The sequence below is a fragment of the Denticeps clupeoides genome, chromosome 3 (assembly GCF_900700375.1).
Source record: "Denticeps clupeoides chromosome 3, fDenClu1.1, whole genome shotgun sequence".
NCBI classification, from domain to species: Eukaryota; Metazoa; Chordata; class Actinopteri; order Clupeiformes; family Denticipitidae; genus Denticeps; species Denticeps clupeoides.
In genome coordinates, this window is record NC_041709.1 from 32,704,815 (window position 1) to 32,725,273 (window position 20,459).

General features: G+C 49.3%; 1 protein-coding gene across 4 annotated transcripts; it reads left to right on the forward strand.

The window, feature by feature from the left end:
- Positions 1-110: 110 nt before the first annotated feature.
- LOC114785610 (bromodomain-containing protein 4-like) lies at positions 111-20,399 on the forward strand. 4 transcript variants are annotated; one of them, XM_028972022.1, is made up of 21 exons: positions 111-188; positions 1,453-1,605; positions 3,992-4,286; positions 6,234-6,371; positions 7,019-7,166; positions 8,170-8,321; positions 9,808-10,140; positions 10,573-10,701; positions 11,597-11,788; positions 12,442-12,674; positions 12,776-13,113; positions 13,921-14,007; positions 14,761-15,120; positions 16,267-16,670; positions 16,758-16,893; positions 17,320-17,402; positions 17,754-17,838; positions 17,930-18,033; positions 18,279-18,487; positions 18,578-18,758; positions 18,838-20,398. In XM_028972022.1, exons 3-21 carry the CDS (start codon positions 4,095-4,097, stop codon positions 18,898-18,900), a joined length of 3,567 nt encoding a protein of 1,188 aa, XP_028827855.1. In that variant the 5' UTR covers positions 111-188; positions 1,453-1,605; positions 3,992-4,094; the 3' UTR covers positions 18,901-20,398. The 4 variants fall into 4 exon arrangements, with proteins under 4 accessions (XP_028827855.1, XP_028827856.1, XP_028827853.1 ...); XM_028972023.1 differs by lacking the exon at positions 1,453-1,605 and having other exon boundaries at positions 145-188; XM_028972020.1 differs by lacking the exons at positions 111-188; positions 1,453-1,605 and adding an exon at positions 2,136-2,498 and having other exon boundaries at positions 18,838-20,399.
- Positions 20,400-20,459: the final 60 nt, after the last annotated feature.

A 20,459-nucleotide genomic window follows, 5' to 3' on the forward strand; every position in this document is an offset into this window, starting at 1 on the left:
TTCTGAGCGCGGGGGAAATATTGCACAGTATTGCGTTATATTAAAGGGGGGGAAAAAAGGAAAAACACGGCAGCGGGCCCGCGTACGTACGCGTGTGCGTCTGACGTCATCGGCGACGTGCGCACGGCCGTGTTTGTTCTGGACTCGGGCGGAGAGGAGCGGAGCGGTCTGACAGCCAGCGCTGGGAGGTAAATAAATGGCGCATTTTTGTCGGTGTCCGCGGCAGCGCTCGGCCGCCCGGCCCGCCGCGACGCCCCGGCCGGGCGTTGGCCGCGGTCGCGGGATTTGGATCGCCGGACGTCACGTTCGACGCCGACCGGGGACGAGTTGAACTGTCGGCGGCCTCAAACCGGCGCGGTACCGGGAAATAAAATACAATTCCGCGCTTGTGCTTTTTTTTTTCTTTCTTCGTCGTCTTCTGGTTCTGGTGGACGCGGACATTCCCGTCGGACCTCCGGCGACCTCAGGCCTCCGAGCGCCGGCGCCGAGCCGCGTCTCCCCGTTAACCTCTCTCCCCCGGCGCCCCGAACACGCGATACTCAGTTTTGGGTGTTTGTGGCTCGAAGGCCGTGTTCGCCACGCCGGTTGCGTAGCGGGCGCCGCGCAGCGCGGCCCGGCCGGCGCGGCCCTGCGCTCGGAATCTCGCGTAGGCGCGTCGTGAATCGGGAGGGCCGGCCGAGCGCCGTATTCTGGAACGGCGTTTACGTACGCTGCTTACCGGAAGCCGCGGCCCGCCGCGCTGCGCTCCGGTAGCTGCGCACTCGCCGAAATTCGACTTTTTTTTTATGACATTTTAATTATAATTTCAGGCGCGGCGATGTTATCTGTTATATAAGCCGCCAGAAGAAGAATAATTCGGCTTTCCGTTTCAAAAACGATACGGCATGGCGGCGAAACCGGCGCTAATGTAGGTCACTACAGTTCTTTTTTTTTTTTTTTTTTTTTTTTTTTTTTTTGCACCGACGTGTCGTCGACACGCATCTGCTTCAAAGTGCGCCATCGTTGCGCGCCAACCACCACACGCCCGCTCGGGCGAACTTTTCTCCCCCGTTCCGCCGCGTCGCGCAGGTCGGCCCCGGCTGACGCCGTACCGGACGCGGCGTGGACGTCACGCCAACGAGCGCCCCGTCGATCAACGCGTATCAACGCGGTAAAAGGCCTAATTTAGGCAGCAGAGCCGTGCCTGGGGATGCTTGACTGATTATTATTATTATTATTATTATTATTTTAGGTGTTATGTTCTTTTTTTTATGGTTATGATTTTTAAAATATATCTTTTTACTCGAAAGCAAGGTTCTGCAGGCTGTTCTTTTTCTATTCTTTTTTTTTTCTACCTCTTCAAGGAAGAGTGTAATAATAACACGCGCTGGCGAAAGGGCCGGGCCGGCCCGGTGGCGTTTACATAAGAATGGAGTGTCAGTTACGTGACCACACCCCTTCCTGTCCACACAGGTGCAGCCGCCACTCTGACAGACGTCCCCGCGTCCCCACGCCACCGCCAGAGGCCGCCTAGGGGGGTGTGTGTGTGTGTGTGTGTGTTTGGACTCGGTGCTGCATTGCTTCATGCGCGCTGCAGCCATGACCTCCGAACTACGAGAGTCGTGCGTAAGTTCCCGCCGCCGGACCCACGCGCTGTTTCGTCTGCTGCATCTGACACCAAGTCGACTGGGTTTTTCTGTTCTTTTTTTTTTGTTGTTTTTTGGTGTGTGTGTGTGTGTGTGTGTGTGTTTGTAACACGCAGGGCCCGTGTGGAAATGTTTCTCTGTTCTCTTTCACTACGCTCCCCAACGCCGACTAGGTAAACCGGCCCTGTCCGGCGCCCACAAGCTGAGTCATGGCAGCGGCTCCAAAAAAAAAAAAAAAAAGTTGCCAGTCTTCCCTGCAGTTTTCCCACGCGGCGTGGGAGGGGGCGGGGTTCGCGGTGGGGCGGGGTGCGTGCTGCAGGGAGCGCAAACTACGCGCCTCGGGCTACTGATGGGGACGGGAAACCAAAAAACACAAAAAACGGGTGGAGCGAGTGAGGTCTTGGAGAGAGAGAGAGGGAGAGAGAGAGAGAGAAGGAGCGAGTGGGAGGGGCGAGCCGGTTGCAAAATAATGCTCTTTGAGGAAGTGGCAGACGGAGGGGGGAGGAGGACAGAGTGCAGTTTAACACGCCGCGATGGTGAGGCGCGCCGGCGACCCTTCACCTGGTGGCTCCTCTCCGAGCGCGGCGGGGGACGGACGGACTGTCTCGGGGACGAGCGGCGGACGCTTGGACCGGGTGTGAACCGTGGATTACGAACGCCGCGATGTTTCCTCGGCGGGACCTTTGGGTTGCGAAGATGCCGCGTCTCTCGGGGAAGTGAGGCCGAGAGTTTCCGGACGTCCTCCCGTCCCCCTCCGTGCCGCTGGACGTCCGTAAACAAAATGCACTCGGACGGCGGCAACACTCTCCTGGACTTCCAGAAGCTGGACTCTCTCCTGGAAGAAATGGCCCACCGGTCGGTCCCAGCCGCGAGGTAACGTCCCCATTTGAACCGAGTCTTTATTTCTCAGAAGAAGAAGAAGAAGAAGCAGCAGCGTCTTCACGTCCAGTTGTTGGTGGCTCCATCGCGGTACCACCTACTTTTCCGGTGCAATATATCATTTACAACGTTGTTGGTTATCTGGCTGGGATCTGAGCTGGCTGCCGGTGGCGTTACGATGATGCCCGGATTGTATTGCGACGGTTGTGATTGGTTCGCGTCGCCTCACCTTCTCGCTCACTCCAGGTTCGCGGTCGCGGTCGATCTTTTTTCCCCGAAAGTTACGAGTAACGGTGCGAGGAAAAGTTTTGTTTCTTTTGGTAAAAGTGAAAATCCATGTAGCTGTACGTTAACTTGATCGTGAATTGTCTTTAACGTTCTGAAGTGCGTTGTTACATACATGTAACAATGTAACAAAATCGACACACGACAACAAGTTACGGTCACGTCCTCCGTAGAAACTACGGAACTGAAGTGAATAAGAACGAGGCCACGTTTAAAATATTCTCCCGTCCCTTAGTTTCCACAGCAGCCGCCCGGCACGGAAAACACTTGTTTGATGTCAGTAAGCGTGACACCATTTTTAGCTTTATTTCCACACACACACACACACACACACACACACACACACACGTCTCACCAAACCGGTCGGACTTCTGCTGTTATTAGGGCTTTTGTTTTCTTCTTTTTTGCCCCCGTTTTGAAGTGAAAATGAAGTGCGTGTCCACGGTTGTGCGCGTCCACGGTCCCCCCAGCAGGAGGGGAATCAGACCTTCGCGTTTGTGTGCTGTGTGTGTGTGTGCTGTGAAATGAACGTAAAGATTGTGATTAATGTGGGACGCATGCCTTCAGTGATGTGGCAACAAGGTGTCAGTGGTGGAGACACACACAACCGCGCGCACACACACACACACACCCTGACTCGCGTCTGGTATGTTTGTGCAAATGAGTGTAAACTGATGACGTTTCCTCGTGCCGCGTGAGGACATCTGCCGCAGTTTTGCTTTCGTTCCTCCTTCACCTTTTTTCTTTTCTTGTTTTTTGATCCTCAGACCGGAAACCTTATAAATCAATAACCTGGAAAAAAATATCTATCTATGTTCGGGTCATTCCGGAAAGTGACAGCCAGGGACAGCACCAGATTGGGAACAAGGTCTATAGACTTGATCTGATCCCGCCCCCCCCCCCGTCGGTAAAACGGCCAAGACCAGCAAGCGTCCATCCGTCTAGCCCGCGACCTCAGAAAAAACTGGTGTTGCCCATAAATGGAGACCCGTCGTGTTAAAGTGCAGCAAAAGGCAGGAGATGGACGAGCTGTCAATCATGCCTCAAGACTCCTCCCCTTTGATATAAAAAAAAAAAAAATAATAATAATTACACAGAAGACATGCAAACCCCTCAAAATCACGCCAGTCATCCGAATAAATTGATCATGAAAACTCCGTCTGGGAAAAGAGCCTGAAGAGCACTTGTTCTTCCTCTTGCAGTGAGGAGTGTGATGGCCTCATCGTTCCTGGCCCTGCCCAGCCTTCACCAGGTGCAAAACTGACTCACTACGCCCAGCCCACCGACACCCACCGGCCAGTCAGAATGGGGGATGGCCTGGAAGCTCCTCCCACCAGGCTGCAGCCGGTGGCGGCGGAGGCCTCGGACCCCGGCCACCCGCCGAGGCTGACCAACCAGCTGCAGTATCTGCTGAAGGTGGTGTTGAAGACGCTGTGGAAGCACCACTTCGCGTGGCCCTTCCACGCGCCAGTGGATGTTGTGAAGCTCAACTTGCCGGTGAGTTCTCTCTCTCTCTCTCTCTCTCTCTCTCTCCCGGCGTTACCTGCCACTTCAGGAACTGCAGAGTACGTACAGCCGCGCTCCGTATCCTGTGTTCTTGGCCTCGTACTCAACGGAACGTATACAGATGCAATACCTGCATAGGTTTAGAAGTGCAATTTGTTAATAGGTCTAATTAGTTCATTTATTGGATTTGCGGCCCCAGCACCCCTGGTGGTGCGGAGGAAACGCTACAGATTACGACGCGCGGTTATCAGCACAAACGTGATCAACGCAGCCGTGTACGGATACGCACGCGTAGCTCACAGCAAGTACGTTTCTGGCTTGAGTGCCTGAAGTTCGTGACGCGTATCGTATTGGGATCCCTGCCAGGACGCACCGCTACTTCAGTAACGTGTTCAAAAAATGCGGAGCGGCATTTGATCTCCACGATGCGGATGGAATCATGGAATGCGACGGGATATTTTGTGCACAATTCGCGTTTTTGTCCGCTGTGGTTTCCGGAAAAGGCGAGACTTTCGCATACCCATGTAAAGGCTGTCAGGGCCCAATCCGGACCACTTGCCCGATCGGTTCCAATGTCCTCAATAAACTACGGAATTTGGTTCTCAGTGTGAAGTTTACAGCAGTACAATAATCCGAACGATTTTTTATGAATGTGTGATGACCACTTGCAGTCAATAACAATCAGAAGCAGAGAGAGGAAGCAAACCAACCAGCTCGCTTCAAAACGGGCTTTTATTATCATGCTTCCAGTCTATTATCCAAGTGGGCATACATCTGTATTCCAGGCCTCCCCAGCGTTTACTTATTTCATACGCTTTTTATGTCGAGGTCAAACGTGAGGCACGTTTATTTTACAAATGGAAGAATGTGCAATATTCTGAAGCTGATTTTTGCATGAAATGCACATTTTATTTACACGTAAATGCTTTACAAAAAGTAAAAGTAAATGCCAGGGCACTTTGTTGAACATTTACATTTACAGCATTTATCAGACGCCCTTATCCAGAGCGACTTACAAACGGTAGTTACAGGGACAGTCCCCCCCTGGAGAAACTTAGGGTTAAGTGTCCTGCTCAGGGACACAATGGTAGTAAGTGGGATTCGAACCTGGGTCTTCTGGTTCATAGGCGAGTGTGTTACCCACTAGGCTACTACCACCCAAGTGATTAAACGTGATTTATCATTATTTCAGGTTATTCACTTCCCACCCATTGTTTTTAAATGAATAATATGTTTATAACTAAAGACATGGAATTCATTAGAATTAAAATGGAAAAAATTTAAATTTAGGAAAAAATAAAACTGATTTCATAGGGCCCTAGACAGGCTGAAGCTGTGAAGACCATGAACTATGAAAAAAAATATTTAGGTTCCTTTTGATTGTGAGGTGAAAGATGCCTATTAAGAAAATATAGTATATTTTTTGTTATTACCATTATATCGCCGTACATCGGCAAGGTCATTTTTTGGTGTCTAGTGCCTTCTGACTGGTTCTTGGTCTGCTAAATTACAAAGATTTGAGTTTGTGACAAAGAATTTAATGTCACCAGGTTATTAAGAAGATTTTTAGTATGCTCTTCGTCTTGAATTGGACACACGTGCTTGAAGTTGGGGTGAATAGGGGTGTATATCATGATGTATTGTGATGCTGTACACATTGCGATATTCTACAGTTCACTGAAAACGTAAAAAAAAAAAAAAGATGCTGTGATTGGTCTGTCATGTTTTGCGATTTCACTCTGCCTGAAAAGTACCCAGCTGTACAGCGCCATCTACAGGAGTGGAGGTTGTAGTCGCACACCGACAGCACCACCCGGTGGACTAAATTTGTACACCAAAATATCAATATCATATCAATATCGTTGCCGTATCGATATTTCAACCCGTATCGGCTAGCATTGCTGCAAAGCTTCATGCCGCATCTGCTCTTCTTTTCAGGACTATTATAAGATCATAAAGAACCCCATGGACATGGGCACCATAAAGAAGAGGCTGGAGAACAACTACTACAGGAACGCTCAGGAGTGCATCCAGGACTTCACCCTCATGTTCACCAACTGCTACATGTACAACAAGGTAGAGGAGCACGGCCACAACACACTTACATCAGGGGCGTACAGGGACCACAGCATTCCTTCACTCAGATTCACACCGTTTAATATAATCTTCTCTTCTGAGTCCCAACAAATATATTTCATTACCGCGCATTAGTTTTGCTCCTTTACTTTCTCTGGGGTAATGAATTGACCCTCATTATAAAATAATACAAGTTTGACTTGAAAAAGAAAGGAAAACCAGGGAGCTCTAAAAGAAGATAGTCGCCGTTCTTATATATCTCAGTCAGCATTGGCCTGATTGAAAAACTAAACTCAAATTTAAATAAATAGACCCAATTTTGAAAAAAAATCTGCCGTACTCAAATGGACCTTGTTGGGATCTAAGCGTCCTGTGGCACTGTGTGACGTCACCTGCTGGTCAAAAGTGGTATTGAGGGTTTTTGTACGGGTACTGAACAAAATTGGAATGGAATCCATAGCTTGCCTCTGAAATAGATGATCAAAGTATTCTGTGGGCTGGTTTCAGTAGAGCCAGGAATCTCATCTTAATTTGTTCTTTACTTGTTTGTAGTTGGTGTCATTAATTTCTTATATTCTGTACACCTCCTTTTGGTCGCGTGTGTGTGATGGATTTTATAATGTGTGTGTTTGCATGTACACACGCAGCGAGGTGAAGACATCGTGCTGATGGCGGAAACCCTAGAGAAGCTGTTCCTGCAGAAGATCTCCGAGATGCCACAGGAGGAGATCGAGATGCCCGTGACGTCCAAGGGTCGGGGGAGGAGGCGGGACGCAGTGGCGGAGGACCAAGAGGGTGCCTGGTCTCATTCTTTTCTCTTTAGTTGTGCAGGGTTTGGACAATGAAACAGGCGTACATGGTAGAGCTGAAGATCTTGGCCTAAACCCAACAGGATCGGGTCTGTTTCAGGCTTAGATGCTGAGGTGATGAAACAGAGGCTAACCTCTGGCTATCATGTTTTGGTTGCAGCGGCAATGAAACCAAAGTCTGAGGTGGGCGGAGCTTTTTATTTGTACAAGGTGGTAGGCGGAGTCAACAGTACACCACGCCCACTCTTTACTTACTGACTAATGAGAAAGCAGCTGCTCTTATTCTCAACATGGAATTATTTATATCCAACCCGCTCACTTCCCCGCACCTTTACTTTTCTCGCTTACTCTTAACGCTCGTGGCCGTGCAAAGCATGCTGGTCCAGTCGGGTTGGCCCGCCTCCACCGGCACAGTAGTGTCCGGCTGTAAACTGCTCTGGCTTGGGATTCCAGCTCAAGTACACAGATACTCATTAGTGTTCAACAGATTTTCGTATTCGGAAAAGGACAGATGGTTGATGCGCGTGACACAAGGACAGGGAGTACGGCGTAAGGAAGCGGAATTACGTGCGCAACCTTGATCCCGGAGTTCCATCAGGAGTTCCACAAGGTCAGCCCCTCATGGTCAGGCTGCCGTAGACAAAACTTTGATTAGTGGCCCAGTTGCTTCAGTTGTTCCAGCTGCACAAATACTGCACTGTAGTGAAGGTGAAAATTAGTCCTGTCCCTCGTCGTCCAAGGGAGTTACAATATGGAGACGTCTGCCTGGACTCTGTGGCCATAGCGGAGGGCATATATCCTGATGATAATACACCAGTCTACACAGGAAGGCTGGTGAGAGAGTAGAACATTTGTTTGAGGTTGAACATCTCATGTCAGACCATGACAACTTGCAGTCTCTTGGTTCGTCATTTATTGCTCAGTGGCGTAATTCTCTGTTTTAATGTCCTATCACCTTCTCTCTGACTCTATGTGGACTCGCGTCACAGTGGCTCAAGGATTGGCTGTAACTCAAGCTCCGCCCATGCACGTGGGCCCCTCCCCTTTGCCTCTCGGTCCCCCTCTGGATTCCTCCTACCAGCTGGGAGTTCTGGACGCCTTGGCGCAGGGCATGACCTCCGTGCCACCACCTGTCCCCAAAGTAAGAGGCACTTTCTGCTAATAATATAGAGTAAATAATACGTTATTTATGTTTTTTTTATTATTCAGGATACGTGTTACATTGTTGGTATTGTTCACATGTTGAGAAAGGGGCAGAAAAAAAATCTATATTTTGCCAGTTACATTACACGTACATTCAAAATTTCCATACTAAATTGTATTATACTGTACTGTACTGTTATACAGTGTAATGATGCACACTATTAACCAGGCTGGGGTTTTGCTGTCTCCGTAATGAATCCATCCATTTTTTTTTTGAAGAGCCACAACAAATGTCTGATGAAGGTTTGAAAATAAAAATAGTTTTATTTTAATTTATGTAAGCAGGGGCTTTATTCATATAAACCTTTCACAGCATAGACCGGCCGAGTTTACACATTCTTCCTGAAAGCCAACTCTGCACATCCGAACAGCAGAAGGAGTGTTTGTCTTCTAAAAGCTGGAGGGCTCTGGTGTTTACGGAGCCAAATGCGGCGCCACTGATTGTTTGCCAGCAGACGTGTGAGTGTATGCACTCGGATTTGGTTGTACTTTTTGTTAAACGAATCAGTAAAAAGTCACTTTCCATTATGCGGGGAGCCGAGCACACAATTTTGTGTATCGGATATCAATCAAATAATGACTAAATTATTTGGATCGGGTATTGATCAGGTAAAAGTGCGGCGATCTAAAAAAATAAAAACCCTATTTATTCAGTCGAGATGTAGGTAATTCAATATTTGTTATGTGTGTACGCACTATGCATCCTGCAGGGCCTGCGCACACAAGAACGCTGTTTTAACCCCTCTCCACACTGCAGGGTTCCTACAGTCATTAAAAACCTGGAAAAGCCATGGAATTTGAAATGAGAGTTTTCCAGGCCTTGAGAAGCTTTGGAATACGAAATAAACGTATAAAGTTCTGGAAAATTCATGGAATTCTGACTGACGCATGAATAATGTATGATGCATAGTTCCAGTAAGAAACGTTTTACTACATTTACTACAACCACTACGTTCAAAACTAGCGCAGGTCTGCAGTATCTTTGCTGTGTTTACGTCGTGAGCACCTTCGCGAACTTAGAATAAGAAACACTGTTGTTTTAAGTCAAGATTTTGAGGGTTGACGTTTCGTCGTGCGCTGCAGTGTTTCATATGGAGTCATTCGACCAGGCGTACAGCCAGGCTGTAATAGCGGGGGGTTAATAAATGGCGAGTAAGATGTAAATCCCAGCATACGCGGGAGAGTTTGTTCGTCTTCATGGTTTGCCTCCTCCTCTCCGTGAGGATGGACGTGTGGGCGGAGCAACGACAGTTAACTTGTGGGGAGGCCTGTTGTGTCCAATAGGCTTTCACCCAATAGAGTTTGTACCGATGACTTCATTTTACCAGTAAAGGGACAAATTGATCCCCTAATACTGGTCCAGTCTCCACAACGCTGGTGTGAAAAGCAGTTTTGCAGAAATCGATGCTACTCTGACTTTGTAGCAGAGGAAGAGCCAGAAGCGGAAGGCCGACACCACCACGGGCGAGTCCTCGCCTGCGGAGACCGAGCCCCGCCCACGCCGGGTGAGCAACCGTCCGAAGCAGCCCCGGAGAGACCTGCCGGACTCCCAGCACGCCTTCGGGCCAGGTGGCGCGGCGCTGAGCCCGCGCACCAGCGAGCAGCTGAGGTACTGCGGCGGGGTCCTGGGCGACATGCTGTCCAAGAAGCACTACGCCTACGCCTGGCCCTTCCACCGACCCGTCGACGCGCCGGCGCTCGGCCTGCACGACTACCACGACATCATCAAGCACCCCATGGACCTCGGCACCGTCAAGGTGGGTCCTTTTCACCCGTACGCTGTCACGGGGCATGCTCATGATTCGATCCGATTATCGAGCATCACGAGTCTATGAACCAGAAGACCCAGGTTCAAACCCCACCTACTACCATCGTGTCCCTGAGTGTCTCCAGGGGGGGACTGTCCCTGTAACTACTGATTGTAAGTCGCTCCGGATAAGGGCGTCTGGTAAATGTAGCGTAAATGTAATCACGATGCGTCCCATCACCTCTTCGGCATTAAGGTGAGAGTTGAGGCCTCGTTCACACGGGCATCTAAACCAGCCGTTACCAGGCGAGTGACGGTGAAACGTGAACGAAAGCCGCTTTAAAGCGCAGCAGAAACGCACGCGAGGCCGACCTCCTGCCCAGAGCGGCGCCCACTTCTTTCCACTCGAATTCTCATGCCGCCCCGTGTTCTCTGGTTTCAGGCGAAGCTGGAAAGTGGGCAGTACGGAGGCGCCCAGGAGTTTGCTGACGACATTCGCCTGATGTTCTCCAACTGTTACAAATACAACCCGCCCGACCACGATGTGGTGGCGATGGGCCGGAAACTACAGGTACTACCGCCTCCACGCCCACAGAACAGCTGTTGGCGGCCACGTACACATCTGGTCACATGTATGGTTAGAAGGTCCCAGATGAGCTCAAATCCGCTATGACCTTTGCTCACCTTGATTCATAAAGATCCAGGTAGGCAGCGTCTCGGGACCGTGCCCACTGCCAAGCTAAAATGCAGATGGATTATGAGTGCTTGAATTTGTTTCTGATCATGAAACCGCGCAAGCACCGCTTGACTACGGACGGGGAAGGTCATTCAAGGGTCGTGAGTGAAATGTAGCCGCACGCTATTTTGCCTGCACTCACGCATCATCGTGAGGTTTAAAGGTGATGGAGTTATCGAGTCATTAATCACCACCATAGAGAACGTTCTAGAACAGGGGAGATTTTCATTTTAGTGTGAAGGAGAGAATGCGTTAATTTCTTCTTCTGCTGCCATCAGGGGTCGCCACCACCTTTCACTCATCTCTATTCCCCCCCTTCCTCTGCATCTTCCACATCCACACCAAACACCTGCGTCCAGCCTCCTACAAGGGTGGTCGTGGCCTAGTGGGTAGCATACTCGCCTATGAACCAGAAGACCCAGGTTCAAATCCCACTTACTACCATTGTGTCCCTGGAGACACTTAACCCTGAGTGTCTCCAGGGGGGGACAGTCCCTGTAACTAATGATTGTAAGGCTCTGGATAAGGGCGTCTGGTAAATGCTGTAAATGTACAAGGCCTTCCTCTTTTCCTCCTGAACATACTCAGTCTCTCTCCTCGGTCTTGGATTGGACACCAAACATCCCACCTCAACTGTTCCTCTTATGCACTCGTTCTGTCCAGCATCTTCAACTCGTCTTGTGAACGTTTGTTTTTTCTTTCTTCACCCACATATCCGTGTGTTCAATAGGATGTCTTCGAGATGCGGTTTGCCAAGATGCCAGATGATCCGCAAACCACGCCCATCCCTTCCTTGTCTCCTGCCCCCGTCAAGCAACAAACTGCCCCCGCCCCGCCTTCCTCCAGCGAGTCCTCAGAGGAGTCCGAGTCGTCGGACTCGGACCAGGAGCGCACTCAGAGGCTGGCTGAGCTGCAGGAGCAGGTGAGAGGGATGCTGGGCTCTTCGCCTGTACGTGGGGGGCTTGTATGGCTGCTGGAGAGAGAATTGGAGCATGAAAACGTTTAGCCATAAATGGTCAGACTGATTGTCTGCTCCACAAGACAATACTCAGGCAATGGTGCCCTTCCTTGAACAGCTCATTTCTCTAAGAGGAATAATTTAAGAAAATAAAAATAAAAATCACGTGCCATGGAAATGTCATGGTCACCTTTAGAGTCCTGTTTAAGGACAATTACGTTTTGAAAGATTCAAGATTGAAGATTTTTTTTATTTGTCACATGCATAGTACAATACGCAGTGAAATGCATCCTGAACGCCTCTGTTTAGACTGTGCGTAGTATAAGTAATAGTAATAAAAAGAATAAAGTGGAAAATAAACTAGGGTAAGAGAAGAAGAAAGTGGCTGGTAAAAAAGCTGTAATGCAAGCAAATATATTTATGTTGAAGGAGAACATGAGACTCGATGTGGAACAGGCTGTCATATCCAGCGTAACGTAGTAATCTGAGGGTGGGCCCAAACCTCCGGCCTGTAGAGTGTGTGCACATTTACACACGCACAGTACACATATTTACGTCATTGGTGTCGCATTTGTGAGTAACGTGTGTGTGTGTGTGTGTGTGTGCACGCACTACAGCTGAAAGCTGTGCATGAGCAGCTGGCCGCCCTCTCGCAGGCACAGCCCAGCAAGCCCAAGAAGAAGGAGAAGGAGAAGAAGAAGGACAAGCACAGGAAGAAGATGAGTGCGCCGCCTCTGCTGAGCGATGTGTTTTACCCAGAGGCCACGCCCACGCCCCCCGCCCACCAGCCGATCAAGAAGAGCAAGAGCACCAAGGAGTCGAGCACGCCCCCAAAGACCAAAAAGCCTGGGTATGATCTCTCAGATCCGTTCCTCGTTCAGCAGCAGTAATTATAAGTAATTATAAAGCAGTTAGTTTGTACAGTGTCCCTCCCTTTGTCTCGCTCTACAGGAAGAAAGAACTGCAGAAACCGTCCAGGTCCATAACCCCGCCCTCCCTGCTGCCGTCGGCCGCCCTGGAGTCAGATGAGGAGGGGGGCGGGGCCACGGGCGCGGCAGACCGGTGTAAGCCCATGACCCTGGAGGAGAAGAGGCAGCTGAGTCTGGACATCAACAGGTTGCCCGGCGACAAGCTGGGCCGCGTGGTGCACATCATCCAGTCGCGCGAGCCGGCGCTGAAGAGCTCCAACCCGGACGAGATCGAGATCGACTTCGAGACGCTGAAGCCGTCCACACTCAGGGAGCTGGAGCGATACGTGTCCTCCAGCCTGCGCAAGAAGAAGCCGACTGGTGAATGAGCCTGTTTTTACAGTGTGTGTGTGTGTGTGTGTGTGTGTGTGTGTGTGTGTGTGTGTGTACGTGATGACACGTACACACAGCGTCATGTCCCAGACTGTCTGTACTGATCACATGACACATACCTCATTTCCACGACACTGGTGCCTCCTACCGAGGTCCCGGTCCGCGTTTACGCTAGACAGGAGCTCACCAGGAGCCGCATCATAATATGTCACCGGTCACACCCGCCGAAGACAAACCCCCGCACTTCCTTTCTTCAGGTTTTTTTTTTTTTTTTTTTTAGCTTATTGACAAGTTGCTAGGTTGGTGGTTTATGTGAAGCCTGTGACTTCTTCCCTTATTTCTTCATGCGCTTTTAGTGCACCTTTTCCTTTTTGCTGAATTTCTGTGGACGTCCACATAGCTAGAAGAGCTTGAATTCCTTCAGTTCTCTTCCCTCTGCCCACCTGCCCGTGACCACATGGGTTCGCGCTACTAGTCCAGCAAAGTTTCGGGGCTGGTTCGGTGCTTGTTTTAGGGCACTGGCACCAAGTTTAGTTTTTTGGGGGGGTTTGATGTCCTGTAGCAGGGGCTCCAGGAGGCCTGAACCTACATTTGTTCTGTCACTGCGAGTCGGAGCTGCTGCTCTTTCCATGTTTCCTCACACTGGAATTTTACTGGTCCCAGCAGACTGCCAGTCACACTTCCTGGCATTCACAGATAAATTCCTGCGATTTGCGAAAGGCTGTGTGTGTGTGTGTGTGTGTGTGTGTGTGTATATACACGCGCATGTGTTTCTGACTGATGCATCTGTCCTAGCTGACAAGTCGAGGCTGAAGACGGGCTCCTCTTCAGGCAGCAGCAGCGAGTCCAGCGACTCCTCCGACAGCGACGATTCTGATACAGGTAAAACACAGGCAGTCACGTCGCATTTCCTCAGTTTAACGTTACGATCATTCAAGTATCCGCCTGTCAAATCATATGCACAAAATCCCAATGAGAACGGCCGCCTCAAGGTTAAATGCCTCTGCAAACCTGCTCCAAGGCGTGCAATGTTCTGCTAGTCTAAGTGAACAAAATTCTTGGCCGATCATGCTCACAGTGACCATGACCAGTTTCTCTTTTAAACTATTTGCACACTTAATACCAGATTTTGAAGAATGGAATAGTAAAAATACCTTTCTTTTGTGATGCATTATTGATAGGTTGTGTGTGAGATCCCAACCCTTAATATATAACCCACGTTATGATGAATATTCACACATAACCAGAGAACATTACAGCGTCAACGGTGTGCATGAGCATCAATCAGAGGATTTATGCCTATTCATATTGGCAAAATCTGGGTGTTTAAAATCCTTCATTACGATTTAAATGACATTTTTTATGAAATTATATTCCAGCAGGCCTCCCTCCTTTGAAGGAGATAATTGAAGCCCTTTTCCTCCCGTTTTAGAGTTAGATGAAGAAGAAATATAGTAAATTGTTTTATTGTGGTTGTATGTTTTTACAGGTCATCTACTATTGTTTGTTTTTGTTGTAAATTATCAATGAAATTAAATAAATGAAATCTCCCTCATGCACGCTAGTGATATAGTATTTTATAATATATGAGTGATTGAAACTGAGCACAATTGTCCTGTAACTGTTGCTGTCCAGGGCTGGTCCCCAAACAGAGGAAGAAGTCCCAGCTGGGTGGCGAGGGAAAGAGACCGCACCACCAGCCACCGCCACCCGTGGCTCCCCCAGCACCGCCCGCGACCCCGGCACCGGCGCTGCAGTCCTACCCGCCTCCTGCCGGAGCCCCACTGGAACCCTCCCATCTCCTTGGCAACGGCTACAACCCCCTGGCCCACTTCGGCGTGCCGTACCTGCCCCAGTGCCCCGCCGCGCACCCCCCACACAATAACACCACGCACGCGGACACACACGGCCAGCTGCCCGGCAACACGCACACGCACCCCCCACCGGACACACACGCCTTCCTCAACCAGCACCCTCCTGTGGCTGCCTCGCCAGGTACGAATCGGCATCCGGGGTTCCTACGGTCTTTAAACAGTCATTTTCCCGGATATGAAATAAACATATAAAGTTCTGGAAAAGCCAGGGTGGTAGTAGCCTAGTGGGTAACACCTATGAACCAGAAGACCCAGGTTCGAATCCCACTTACTACCATTGTGTCCCTGAGCAAGACACTTAACCCTAAATTGCTCCAGGGGAGACTGTCCCCTGTAACTACTGATTGTAAGTTGCTCTGGATAAGAACGTCTGATAAATGCTGTAAATGCCATTGAAATCTGATTGACACATGAATGTATAACGTGAAGCACATCGTTCACGTAAGACTGCATGAGAAACGTTTTACATTTACATTTACAGCATTTACCAGACGCCCTTATCCAGAGTGACTTATAATCAGTAGTTACAGGGACAGTCCCCCTGGAGCAACTTAGGGTTAAGTGTCTTGCTCAGGGACACAATGGTAGTAAGTGGGATTTGAACCCGGGTTCTGGTTCATAGGCGAGTGTGGTACCCACTAGGCTACTACCACCCTTTTCTACGTTTACAACTAGAACGTTTAAAACTAGCACAGGTCTGTAGTATCTTTGCTGGCTTTACATCGTGAACTACGTCACGTGGTGCTACGTGCGTTGCTCCCGTATTCCAGAACTTTCTCAGCCACGCATCTCCTTGTAAATTACAGTAAATTACCCGAAAATGATGGGCTGCACGAAAAAACACTGTTGTTCTGGGCTGTCATAAGTTTGGTTTAACAATTTTCTGGAAATTTTTACATTTATTTTTACATTTGCACAGGAATTTCAGAGAACATTCAATGGAAATCATGGGAAAATGTTTCATTGGATTGATTGGGGCGGATTTGAGCGCTCAAATTAAACTCACAATTAGTGACTGAATTCAATTATATTCTCAAACAGGAAGCATAAAGGAACTGTAAAATAAGCTTAAAACACAAGCACAGGGGTGTGGTTCTTTATTGATGATGTTTTTAAATGTAATAATTTTACAGGATTGGGTCAGCTGGGTGATCATTAAGAAATGAATAAGTTTACATGAATCAATATAATTTAGTGGTTTGTAGAAGCCCAACCATCACAATGGGAAATTGAGGATTCATTTCTGTCTTTCTCTGTCTTCCTGTAGCTCTGCACCCGGCTCTGCACCCGGCCCTGCCGCAGCAGCCGTCTCGGCCGAGCCACCGGGCAGCTCCTCTTCCCCCCAAAGCCCATCTTCCTCCTCCTCCTCCTCCTCCTCCTCCTGCCACGGCCCTCCCGGCCCTCTCCTCCACCCAGGCCCTGCCTATCCCAGACCAGCCCCTCTCCACCTGCGCCCCGGTCGAGGCCAGCCTGGCCACGCCCTCCTCTGCCCACGGCCTGAGACCGCTGGCACCGCTGGCGCCGCTGGTCCCCGCGCCGGCCCGTCCGCTGGCGCCGCTGAGCCATCAGGGCACGTCGCTGCTGGGCCAGGTATCTGCTCAGCCCCCGCAGGCCCTGCTGGAGGACGAGGAGGATGAGGAGTCTGGGAGCCCCACCTTGCCCATTGGCCATGTGAGTTGTTGTGTTTTTTTTGGCTGACCATTCGCCCTTGAAAAGCACTAAAATAAATAACAAGGTGTGTGACTCCGCCCCCTGCAGGACTTTTTGATGCAGCCGCTGGTGTTCTGCCCTGCCTCCCAGACCAATGGGGCTCCGTCAGACAGCCACACAATCTCACACACACAGCTGTTAAGGAAGAGTCCAGACCGACAGGCCTCAGCGCTACACACTTCAGGTGAAACACACACACACACACTCGCTCACACACTCACACACACACACACACTCGCTCACACACTCACACACACACACACACACACACTCGCTCACACACTCGCTCTCACACACACACACACACATTCGCTCTCACACACACTCACACATACACACTCGCTCTCACACTCACACACACACACACACACACTCACACACTCGCTCTCTCACATACACACACACACACACACTCGCTCTAACACACACTCACACATACACACTCGCTCTCACACACTCGCTCACACACTCACACATACACACTCGCTCTCACACACACACACACACACACACACACTCGCTCTAACACACACACACACTCACACACACACTCTCTCGTATCTTCATATTCTCGCAGCCACTTACTTCCCCCCCTACCTTTCTTTCATAGGTCCACTGACGGACAGCCCCTCGCATCTGATGTCCCAGTTCCACTCGATGGTCCACGCGTCTCCAACAGACATCCCCAAACCAGTGAGTTGTCGTCTGTGTCTGTGCATCCTTTTAGGGTGGTAGTAGCCTAGTGGGTACCACACTCGCCTATGAACTAGAAGACCCAGGTTCAAATCCCACTTACTACCATCGTGTCCCTGAGCAAGACACTTAACCCTGAGTGTCTCCATGGGATGACTGTCCCTGTAACTACTGACTGTAAGTCGCTCTGGATAAGGTTGTCTGATAAATGCCGTAAATGTAAATGTTTATAAAAATGTTGTGGTGTCGTGCATGATGTTGTATGTTTTCTGTAGTTACTATGTGCGGTGTGCACCATGCACTGTGTGCAGTGCGTGTGTGTGTTAACACACACATATGCTGTGTTACCAGGCTCTAGTGAAGGAGAAGTTCCCACCGTCTCCAGTTTTGTCCCTCAGTCCTCTTCATCCGGAGGGTTTGGAGAACAACCTGCACAGTGAGTGTGTGTGTGTGTTTGCACGAGTGACTGTCTGTGTGTGTGTGTAAGTTATTTATATTCCTGTGTTTGTGGTTTCTTCTCCGCTCAGGAACTGACATCAAGCAAGAAGAGACTCCTCAGCCCGGTCCATCTGGTTCCCCGGTGCTCCAGGACAAAATGAAACAAGAGAAGATGCCAAACCCATCTGCAAAGGTAATTACATGTAATTAAGTACACTGTCCGGCTTTAACATGGGCCTGGTCATCATTCCCATCACATGTTCTGTTCATGTTGGGATCTCTCGTGGTTTTAACTTGATCCACTTGCTGGAGGCCTGTGTAGGACTGTGGTTCTCCCTCGTTTGAGGTCCACAGCGATAGAGCCCACCCTGAGCCGGTCCTACCAGAAGAACATCTCCAGATGATTGATGGACGGTTTCTCTCTTGTCGTTTCCACAGGTTCAGGACGTGAAGCTGAAGAACATGGGATCCTGGGCGAGCCTGGCCCACCGCTCGTCGTCCTCCTCCTCGTCCTCCTCGTCCCTCCGCTCGTCCAGCGACAGCTTCGAGCAGTTCCGGCGGGCGGCGCGGGAGAAGGAGGAGCGCGAGAAGGCGCTGAGGGCGGAGCAGGCGGAGAAGGAGCGCGCCCGCAGAGAGCTGGAGAAGCGGTGAGAGCCCCCCCCCCCACGCACACGCGCACCCACTTCCTGTCCGAACTGAACCCTGACGGTCACGTGCGTTCCCTCCTCGTCCTCCAGCGGCGGCGAGGAGCCGGCGGAGCCGCAGCGGCAGCCGGCGGAGGAGACGCGGCGGCGGCGCGAGCAGGCGCCGCCCCCGCCGCGCACCCCCACCCCGCCCGGCGCCCCCCCGCAGCCCACCCCGGAGCAGCAGAGGGAGCTGGCGCGCAGACGCGAGCAGGAGCGGAGGAGGAGAGAGGCGGTGTGTGCCCGCACCCACACGCCGGCGCTCCGCCCCGCGCCGCCTGTCCTAACCCCCCTGTTCTCTTCCCCGTCCACAGATGACCGGCATAGACATGAACTTCCAGAGTGACCTGATGGCCATCTTTGAAGAGAACCTCTGAAGAAGACCGCACCCCCTACCCGTAGCTCTCCTTAGCATTCGTGCGTTGCCAGGTGCAACAGAAATACTAACCTAGCGGTCCCAAAAGGAACAGCGAGGGGGGAGAAGTGATGTTTAAACATCTGGAAGCTCTGAACAGATTTAATTGAGTAACTGTATTTAAGATGAAATGAGAGAGAAGTATTTTTTTTTTTTTTGTATCTAGTATGGACCAGAACTGTGTGGCTAAATGTGTTGGTTTCTTTTCTGTTTGTCTTTTGTGTGGACAGAAATGGTAGTGGTGTGTGTGTGTGTGTGTGTGTGTGTGTGTGTGTGTGTGTGTGTGTGTGAGTATTAAGTGCACTCGTGAATGTGCACGTGGTACAATGGGTACAGCGAGACTTCGGTATTGATTTTTCTCAGGAGTCCTGGCAGAATTCTGATACCTTGCCTTATAGCTCAGATCTATACACACAGTATAAATATATAAAGAATTGAGTCAAGAAATAAGATATAAAAAATAAGACCTATATCTATCTATATATATATATATATATATATATTGTATACAGAAATCTTAAAAATAATTATAATAACATAATTTAGCTATTTTAGGAGCACAGCTCTTTTCGTCACCGTTCTTATAATCTACTGTAAATATGATTTTTTTTTTTTTTTCCTCCTTATTTTTTAATTTAATTTTTAAATATCTTCCTAATCCCTGTGGACTTTCTCTGCCAAACTCACTTTCGCATGATCATTTTTACTCTTCTCCCCTCTCCTTTCTCCACGGTGGTCCTACTTTCTCCCCGAACCCCTGGTTTTACATGTTCTGAGTCTGTGTTTGTTCATGAGAGACGGTGTAGATGCATTTTAATACCAGACTGGAAACTATGGTAAAGTAAGAGACTGGCAAGTGTGTGTGTGCGTGTGTGTGTGTGTCGTATTGTGTTTTTTTTTTTTTTTTCTCTTTTTGTAAAAAGACAAATCATATCTCTCTAAGCTTTTTCAGTGGAGGTTGTGAGGTTACATGAAGTGCTTCCATGTGTCCTGCCACCGAATTGGACACAATTTCATTTTTGTTCCACTCACCATTTCAAGAAGCGACGCAGCCCTGGGTTTGTTTAATATCAGACGCTTGTTTCATTATGCCTGTCGGAATTTGCGTTTTTGGCATTTGGCATTATTGCTTTGTAATATATGTTGCATATATGTTTTATGGCGCTGCCCTCCCGGATTCCCCTGTTTTGATCAGTTAAGTTATTTGTTTGTCTGGTAGCAGGTTGGATAATAATGTGCCATCTCATTACCACCTACAGTTAAAAGTCAGAGCTATTACGTATTATTTTAGAGACTTAAAAACACCAAATGTGGTCGTGCTTAAGATTTGTGTTTTACTCTAGTTTTTTTTTTTTTTTTTTTGGTGAGCTTTTTCGTTTCAGTTTAATACACTTTTTATTTGTTTTTGGTTTTCCAGTTGCTTTGTGGTAGAGTGAGGTATCGAGGTCGATAGTTTCATTCGGTTAAGCTTTGGAGGAATCATCTCTCCTTTTTTTTTTTTTTTTTTTTTTTTTTTTTTTT